At 39.0% G+C, this 10,067-nt stretch overlaps 1 protein-coding gene across 1 annotated transcript; it reads right to left on the reverse strand.

Moving 5' to 3' along the window:
- Window positions 1-1,304: 1,304 nt before the first annotated feature.
- On the reverse strand, window positions 1,305-5,141 carry LOC102715860 (bZIP transcription factor 39). Its single transcript, XM_040524025.1, has 2 exons — window positions 3,550-5,141; window positions 1,305-2,115 (listed from the first exon to the last, which is right to left on the reverse strand). The coding sequence occupies exons 1-2, from the start codon at window positions 5,003-5,005 to the stop codon at window positions 1,646-1,648; spliced, it is 1,926 nt and encodes a 641-aa protein (XP_040379959.1). The 5' UTR covers window positions 5,006-5,141; the 3' UTR covers window positions 1,305-1,645.
- Window positions 5,142-10,067: the final 4,926 nt, after the last annotated feature.

The raw sequence follows: 10,067 nt of genomic DNA on the forward strand, positions 1-10,067 counted from the left end.
TGACGATGACAATATTAGTACGTCGTTTCATGTTTTTTTTTCAATTTTTTTATGAGTAACGGCTAGTATTTTCACCCATTGGTGGTGCTCTTTTCAATTTTTAGATTATTTAATTTCTATTGCTCACTCCATTTTAAAATATAGGACCAACAAAATGGTTTTAACCAAATATTGTTTTTCTAGGATATAATTTTTTGACACAAAATTAATATTACTATATTCATATTCGAAATTACTTGTCTTATTTACTATTATACTTGTGTGCCACATTAGTGATATATTAAGGACGTAGAGAATGAATTAAATTAACTACTAAAAAACTAGTAAAATCATATTATCATATATTTCCTTCGTTCTACGTTATGGGTGTGTTCTTGAGATCACATCTAATCTAATAACTATCTCTTTTTCCACGTGCGCACTTCCCCAACCGTTAAACAGTATGTATTTTGCTAAAAATATTTATATAAAAGTTGTTTTAAAAATCAAATTAATCTATTTTTATAGTTATAGCTAATATTAAATTAATCATATCCTAATGATATTTCTCGTTTTATATGCATCGCTAATTCCAACCACAACACTCCTCTCGAATGCGTCCTATAAGACTTTCTGCTCTTATTTAGATTTATTTGTTTAATAATAAATAATCCGAACCGAGAGAATCTAATTATGAGAAAATCTAAAAATATCATTGACAAACGTCTAAGTCTAAGAAATACTATTGACGAATACGAGTTCTAACAAATGTCATTTAACAAATAAATTTGTCTAAGAAATGATACCGCCGTTGGGGTTCCGTCCGTTTCTCCCGTTAAATACATTGTTCATACTATAGCACTTAACAGAGAAAATTTAGACGAAACCCTAACACCGATAACATTTCTCAGATAAATTCGTTTGTACGATGACATTTCTTAGAACTCGTATTCGTCGATGGCATTTCTTAGAATTAAATGTTTGTTCAATGGTATTTGTTAGATTTTCTCATCTATTATAATATACCATACTTGCGAAAATCTAAAATATAGCACAGAAAACGAACGAGGCCTTTGATTTGAGATTACGAGGGACTCCTAGATGCTTGTAGGTTGAGAACTTCACAATATATGTTTGGAATGGAACTTGTGAATAGCACGATGAGTCGACACAGAGATTTTCCTTCAATGTATGCTCTTCCTAGCAAGCTAAAACATTCTGACATGGGAAATTCCTTGCGAATTCATTCTAGGACATGTAATAGTTTACGCAGATCAAAGCTCGAGGAAATATTTCGCAGCAACCTGACAAACATTTGTCCAAGATAAGTTAAGAAGAAAAGCATGTATACTTTGCACTTGAGTTCTCGTCTTTCCATATTACTAGTTGGACTTTTATCTCAGCGCTCAAACAGTATTACCTGATTACATCACCGTTACAGTTGGAGTACAGCATAAGAACCTGATTATCACAGCGGTGCAAACCGCATTCATTAACTAGACTTGCACTCATCACTCCGAACCTTCGACAAACTAGAATTACCTCAGGCTGAGTGCATAGAAAGTTTAGGCCTTGGTTAGGAAAGATCATCAGATCATGGTATAAATCTACATCATCTGTCAGATTATGGTGAACTGTGCAGCCCTCAAGCACTAAAATCCCATGATTAGTTCACAAGATGTGGGCTGGCACTCTTGAATGGAAGCGTGCAGGAGTAAGTGACATATCTGGCACCATCAACAAGAACAACAACAAATATCTTGGATAGAGGTTTTGGAGATACTCTCGGATCGCCATCCCCGTTACCTGCCTCCCTGGGATCTGCTAGCACCGAAACAACAACGGATGATGCTGGTTTGCTATCAGGCAACTTGCTGCTGCTTTCAGAGGTTCTGTTAAAAGGCTCAGTGTTGTTCGCCGTCTTTCCAGTGAGTGGAATCGCTTCATTATACATGACTCTTCTGTTTTTCAGCTTGCCTTGGTAGGCAGCAGAATGTGCTGGAATTTTCTCCGTAGCATTAACACTTGACGAGTTCACAATAGGAGACGCAGGTATAACGCCACCAGGATTGCTAGAAGCTGCGGAAATGTCAAACTGAAATACCTCACTGCACATTCCTGAATTTAATATAGGTCCTGCGAAAGTTGTTGATAGCAAATAGAGTTAGGGACAGTGTTTTAATGATCAGAGAATGAATAGACAAGGATCATGGTAGAATAGGATGTAAATTAGTTTGAACCAGCTTTAGCACTGGCTAGTTTACCACAATTTCAGAAAAAGCGACCCCCCCCCCCCACCCCCACCACCACACACACCAAGTCACAAGAGCGAAATCAGGGATCACTACAAAAAGAAAAACAGTCCAAGTTGAAAATTACTCATTACTTTTTGGTCACAAACTAAAACTAAAGATCTAGCCCACCACACTGGAAGGATATGTTCGCAGAGAAATTTATGGGATAAAGGATTAACAACACAAACAATTTTTCGTGGTCTATGAATACATGGTTATCACAATTGAAAGCAATTCCACATTATAAATGGCTAATCCACTGATTCATTTTTATGTGCCTAAGCAGTTGTTAAATTTAAAGACGGCAAAATTTTATGCCATTTCCTTCTATTTTCTTCCAAGTGAACTGCCCATTTTGCTCTATATTTCACATAGATAATCAATCAATTTGACTGGAACGGTTCATAGATCAGACACAAATGCAGCATATCAACCAAGACATTGAGCTTCTATCAGGTGCAGAACAATCTGCTTCCAGCTCTCCGCTACAAACGCTGCTACCCTCCACCCATGCGAGTCCTCACCCCATGCCTTTGTACTTGGCCAAAGTTGTCCTCTGCATCCATTGCTGGCTAGCTGACCCCCCCCCCCCCCGGGCTTTCTCCCCATCATGTGCTCACTACTGCGCATGGCCGGCTCAACATCGTTGCCCCCAAGTAGCCACCCTCCTCAGTCTCCATCACCAGCTGGTATTTCCCTTTGCAGCGTGGGATCCGTTCATTCCTTCCATGTGCTCAGGCAACAAGAATGGCAGTGATGAAGAGATCCCATGATGTGGAAGCCAACAAGGAATAGCAGCAGCAAAGAACAAATAGTTGAATTGCTGCAGCACCATTTTAGTAAAGGGTAGAAACCGAATGGGTAGTTCAGTTGAAAAGAAAACAAGAGGAGAAGAGAAGAGAAGAGAAGGAAAGGAAAGAGCTAAAACTGATAATGGCATGATTCAGAGCAACAAGAAACCTAGGTGGTATTTCCAGTTCCAATAAACTGGGTGGTTGTCTCAAAATACATCTTTCAGAGTGCTGTAAATAAAATAATATACCCAATAGGGGCCTTCAATAAATAATATTCCCATTTCTAAATCAGTTGCAGTGCCCGATTATTACTTCACAACCTTAAATGCATGTTTCATTTCAGTATTATATATACGAGTATATTTGGATTAAACAAACAAACCATAGCTATGATCGAAATATTAAATTCAAAATTGTGCTGTCATAAATTAAATTCACAAAAAAACAAGAATACAAGATTGCAAACATATTGATCTGCTTACCTGCCATTCCTTCACGAAACCATTGTGGCAATGGCCCATCTGCCGAGGGTGTCTCCTGTCGATTCATATCCCTTCCAGGCAGTGAAAGATAGCGAGCTATGGCAACACTAGTCTCTTTGTGATCTTTAGCTGACTGGTCACTATCACCTTTTGAGGCCTTATGTGCCACCGCTTTCTCGCTCGCAAGCACAGAATGAATAATCAGGTTGCCATTGATCTTAACATGTTTTCCATTCCTTGGCACATACAACAAAGCAGGCAGGATCTCACTTGAATTCTGTGCAGGCTGATGTTTCTTCCCTGGCCCATCAGCATTCCCCGCCATCTTTCCAACATCAACACCAAACATCTCACTATTGTTTAAACCACTTTTATCCTGGCTACTGACACTCAACACCCTAGCATGAGACTGACCAAAATTCCTAAACACTACATTATCACTCTGCCCACCCATTCCAAAGTTATGATTGAACCCTGGAATGAAAGCACCAAAGACAAGCATAATAAGCAGCAAACCAAGAAGGCTAACACTAGCCACCTTCTTGGTCTTGGTCTTGGTCTTATTCTTGTTCTCTCCACTCTTCTTGCTCTCTGGTTTCTTTGCTACTTTGGAAGCAGGCACCGGCTGTTGCGGCTTCAACCGGGGGATTGGCACAAGAGGTACATGGGAACCATGGGGTCTCATCGCGTACCCCGGGGGCACCCATGGGAAATGCATGCCGGGAATTGGCGGTGGATAAACCCCAGGTGGTGGCAAATTCGCACTTCCGCCACTGAGCTGCTGCCGCAGCGTGGCGTTCTCGGCCATGACAAAGGATATCCTAGAATTGAGGTCATTAATCACCGAGTTCATCGATTTCACCTTGTCCTCCAGCTCCTCCACGTACCTCTTCTTCCTCTGCCGAGAAAGCTGCGCACTCTCACGGTTCCGCATCAGCCGCGCCGCTCGTCGCTTGTCCTCTTCCTCGCAGACCGTTCCCCCCTCGTCAGAATCCACAGCAGTCCGCGACGCCGACGCCGACGGAGAAACATCACCATCCCCGGATCGGCGGCACTTAGCCACGTCCGAGCTCAGGCCGGGGCTCGACTGCTTCCGCTTCAGGCTCCACTTGGGGTCAGCGCCGCTCCTCCCCTCATCCGACTCCTCGTGCTTGACCTCGCAGCTGCCGTTCGCAACGGCCGAATTGGACGCCGAGGTGGTCGGGGAAGACGACGGGGAGGCGGTGGGGCCGGATCCAGCAGCAGAGCCCTCGCCGGAGTCGTCGCGTTCCGGAGACCGGAGGAGGAAGTCCTCCACGGAGAAATCACCGGGCAGGTCGAAGTCGAGCCCGTCGAAGGCGCCCAGCGGGAGGTCCTCGTCCCCGCCGGCGGCGAGCGGGAGGTCGGGGTCGAAGAGGTGGGCCGGGTAGTGGCGGAGGTCGAACGGGGAGGGGTCCAGCAGGGCCGGCTCCGCCATGGCGGTGCTTCCGTCCCGCACTAGGGTTTTTGCATCGAGAGGTGTAACAACAACGGCGAGAAGTTGATAGGGAAATTTGGAATTCCGCGACTCGCCGCAAGTGACGAGACGACGAAGTCGTCGACGACGAGCTCGTGCTCGGCTTTCCCCTACCCGTACGTTTTCCCGACGCGGCTCTACTTAGCCCCGTGACATCTGGGACCCACCTAGATATGGGCCCACAAGTCATTGACAGTTTCGTCGAGGTGAGTAGGTGGCTGCGTGGGTCCCCGGGGTGAATGGCTAGATCTAGGATTTCCGTTGGTGGGGGGTGGCTGGAAAGTGCAGGTGTGTTAGTGTCACGTCAAATATTTGATCGGATGTTAGAAGGGGGTTTTTGGACACGAATAAAAAACGAATTTTACGGCTAGTCCACAAACTGCGAGACGAATCTTTTGAGTCTAATTAATCCATCATTAGCACATGTTAGTTACTGTAGCACTTATGGCTAATCATAGACTAATTAGGCTTAAAAGATTCGTATCAAGATTTCGTACATAACTGTGTAATTAGTTTTTTGGTTCCTCTATGTTTAATGTTTTATTTAAGTGCTTATTCTATTTAGGTGCCTAAAAATTGAATGTGATGTTTGTAGAAAAAAATTTTCAACTAAACAAGGCCGTAGTACTACTAGGACGACGCGAGCAACGCAAAAGTTAAGACACCTGGGAACTGTGTGCGATGGTATGTGGGCCGTGGGCCCACGGTTGTTAGGTGCAGGTGAGGTGGGTAGTGATGAGAAAGGTAAGAATAGTATAACAAGGGTTCTGATCGGGAAGGTTCTGGTGGGTGGTGCAGGAAATGTGACAAATCTGGGCAAGTAATTTTAGGTCTGCTTAGATTGCACAGGGTTTTCAAAAACATCTATCGAAATTTTGGATATTTTTAGAGCATTAATATACATAAATATTAAAACTAATTATATAGTTATGGAAAAAATCGTGGGACGAATCTTTTAAGCTTAATTAGTACATGATTAGCCATAAATGCTACAGTAACTCACATGTGCTAATGACGGGTTAATTAAGTTCAAAAGATTCGTCTCACAGTTTTGTTTGTAATTAGATTATGTTTAATACTTTAAATGTGTGTCCGTATATCTGAGTGATGGTTTTGAAAAAAAATTGCATGCTAAACGCGGCCTTACTATTCTGTGTTATTTTATTGGATTTTTCATATACGTCCTCTAGAATATGCTTATTACAAATTTTATTCTGAAAGGTATTCTTTTTACATCTTCGCTTAAACCTCTTAAAGTGAAAACACTAGTTTTTCCGCACAATTTACATAGTTATCTCAGTAAAAATTAATGGGTAGGTTTTAATTTGGAGGTAGTGTATGTAAATCAACTTGTAGATTTAAATCTACGTATCGTGTAGGTGCGAATCCAATTGTTTTTTTGATAGAGATAGTACAATGAAGTGGTATAGCTTTATTATACAACTATATTTATGTTTCTTATACAATAGTTTCCACGTAAGATATATGTCTAATCAGTTTTACACCATTAGAATTCAAACCCGTTGTGCAATCAACATGGTAAGTCATTTCTTTGTGATTAGTTGGTTTATAATATGTATTTGAATAGGCTTATTTCCTTGGTAGCACATTTGGCCAGGGTGAATATATCAGGCATATTCACCATTGTTGCCCAAGTAAACCTTACAATCTATTGGTAAAGCCAATATTTGTTATTGCCAAAGTCTTGTCAAGGTCAAATATGGTATATTTAGTTTGATACCTTACCAAATTTTGATATAGTTTTGTGAGTAGAACTTTTTGAAATTACCAAAAATATTGGTAAGGTTGTGATGGCAAGGTTTAGTTTAGTTTGTTACCTACAAAAAATTTGTGATTGATAATATTTGGAATGGTTAATTTTTGGTATTAAACTGAATATGCTCATCAGCTCTTGATGGCCTAGGTATACGACATGGACTAGGTTTATATTTCCTTGGTAGCACATTGGTACATTTGGTTGGCAAAATATATATGGTATTCCTTTATCCCCTTGTGGTAAGTTATACCCCGTCCTATTGCTTTTAAATGTGCTCAGTCAATCGGTGAAAACTTAATTTAGTAGTATATAAAATAAAATAATATTTCATATGTAAAAAATAACATAAATGGATAAATTTTATATTACTATTATCTTATAAACTATAAATATAATGTTAGAAAATGGATAATAATTATTTGTATTGTACCAATATCCCAAATGACACATGAAATTGAATAGAAGGAGTACTTGATAGGAATTTTATTCATAGGAATAGAAGTCTTTATGTTTAGATGGTTTCAAATGTGGCACTATGATGTGTGCTAATTGACACTTTTAACTTCAACTTGGTTCTATTACATGGTAAAGTGTGCATAGTTCATTGTAGGTACTCATTTAGAGCATCACTAATTTTTTTCAGACCCTTAGAATGTTGTTTGGTTTCATGGTTGAGATGGGTTAGAACTAGGACAAAGTCATCTTGTTTTTTACCCTATTTGATTTGAAGATGAGTGGGATGGTCTCTGGGAACAGGAACAGAACACCGAGGGGCGGAAATCGGGATTCAGAGGTGGAGATTGAACATGGACTAACATGGTGGACAAATATTGTCCATCCCATTCCTCTTACATCCCTTCTACCAAACAACAAACATGATTCAATTAATCTATCCACTCTAACAAATAGAATAATAGAACCAACTCATCTTATAATTCTGAGATAGCTCTAACCCATTTTAGCTAGTCCACAGACCAAACAGATTAGAATCGAACAAATGCTTATAATTATCCCACAGAAAAATGTGAATTCCCACGCCATCTATCCTTACTCCATTGTGTTCCTTGTGGCTAAATGTTAACTCATTTTCCTCTATGACTCCTTAATCAATCTTTTACTTAATTATTACTTGTGGTGGTTCTTTCTTTGGGAAGGGGGCTGTTGTCAAAGTGTGCATTTTAATTATTTTGTGATGCTAAATAAAAAAATAGGGTTAATTAGATCCGTGCCATTATAAATTTGCAAGTTTTAAAATATACCATTACAATTTGACTAATGGTAAGAATACCATTATAATTTCAGAACTATTAGAAATATGTCACTCCATACCCATTTTTTGGACCATATTGCCCATCTATTGTTTACTGTGACTTTGGCATGTGCAAAGGGCAATTTGGTCTAAAAATGGCATATCTGAAATAGTTCTAAAATTATAATGGCATATTCACAGTTAGTCGAATTGTAATGACATATTTCAAAACTAGTAAAATTATAATGGCATGTATCTAATTAACCTAAAAAATAAGTCGGTACCATATTACCAAAATCAGTGTTCTTATAGTACTTGATCAGGACCGAAATCCCAGAACACACATAAGCATCTTCGAGTTTACTTTTGTAATGTGAAACTATATATTTCTCAAAAATGTTGAGATGCAGATGCACCTCTAAAATTAGTGGCTTAGGAGGGTTTATCCGGAATATGCACAACTCTCGGCCCACTTCTTCTTTCCGTGGCCGTGTTGACGCCTGACGGAATTTCCTTTTCCACGGAACATGCATGGAGCTTTCCCAGTATATGCAATCGATGGCCGCGTTTTTTGCATGTGACGTGGCTTCATCATTTTGGGGCGTGAGCTTTCCCTTGCGTAGAAGCAAGACAAAGATCAACTCAAAAGAGGTGTAAAGGTCAGACCAGATGGGTATGGATCTAGTTTGGTTTGTTGTTTACCTTTTTCAGCCGGACAAGATACAACAGTCCTCTTCGATCACCCCATCTTTTTAACGACAGATTTACAAAAATGACATTGACATTTCAAACATGTACATTCGGCAGATGACATGTGGGTCCATTTGTGTCTATGAAATATGGTCCTAGTGTTAAATCTGTGAAACAACACAATTTGAATGTCATTTTTGCAATTAACGGCTTTTTTCGTATACTTATATTTATAAACCAAAATTTAAATTTTTAATCTTAAATTTAAAGTTAATTTGAGGGTTTTTATTACAGTTTATTTTTCATCCATATATTTTAGATAACTAAGAATATATATATATATATATATAAAAGTTTTATTCACGTATTATTTTTCGTTTACAATAGTCGTTTGGCTTTTTTTTTTTTTGAAAAAGCCAAAAAAAATCACCCCTTATAGAAGAGTCAATGGGGAATCATATAATTTTGAGAATTATCAGCTTTGGAGTTGTGTAGCCAAGCGCTCATTCAGTTGGAAGGAAAATTCAACCTATAAAATTAGAGAAAAAAGATGAAGGAATAGAAATGTATGCACACACACTAATTTATGGGATTTTTTTTCACAAGATTTGAGTGGTTGTATAATTTACAAGAAATGAAATTGTTTTGGTTTTTCTATATTCCTTTCCTACCAAATGAATGGCACTTGTAACAGTTCTCTTAGAAATTCTAGTGCTTTGTTTTTTTTTTCTAAATCAAACATGTCAGTGTGGCTTCTGTTAGACCTGGGGACTCATGATCTCTGAATCGAATGGGTGCATGGGAGCAAGCAGCCAGCAGGCACATATCGATATGCGACTGGGAGAATCGTTCGCAGAATTGGTAGTTATAATCCTCAAATTTTTACTACTTCAGTAGACAACAAATTAGGAAAATTCACCCTTGAGAAAGAAATGGATAATTTTTTACTTGGGTGGGAGATTCTTTCATCTGATTATCACTACTCTATTTAGGATACAAGCAGCAATAAAGTTATGGGTTCAAATCTTCATAGTAGCATGAATTTTAGATTAAGATATTTGAGTGCTAAGTTTCCGAATTTAAAAAATAATGGTATATATCCGATTGTATACAAAGGCCGAGTAAAAATATCATTCTCTAAAATAAAACTACTCTATTTAGGATAGATTGAAAAAAAAATACCCGAGAAGATAGATTTATCAAAGGGTAAGAATCTGTCCAACGATACCCTAAATAATGTAAACATATTCCCTATAGATAAATGTTGGTAATATGTTAAGACCAAGTCTTTAATAGGTATCTAAATT

This window comes from Oryza brachyantha, chromosome 5 (assembly GCF_000231095.2).
Source record: "Oryza brachyantha chromosome 5, ObraRS2, whole genome shotgun sequence".
Taxonomy (NCBI): Eukaryota; Viridiplantae; Streptophyta; class Magnoliopsida; order Poales; family Poaceae; genus Oryza; species Oryza brachyantha.

Excerpts from the sequence above, each read along its gene's own strand:
- LOC102715860 (XM_040524025.1), bottom strand. The coding sequence starts at position 5,005 with ATGGCGGAGCCGGCCCTGCTGGACCCCTCCCCGTTCGACCTCCGCCAC. Across the intron at positions 2,116-3,549 it reads GTTTCGTGAAGGAATGGCAG|GACCTATATTAAATTCAGGA; the intron begins GTAAGCAGATCA and ends CAACTTTCGCAG.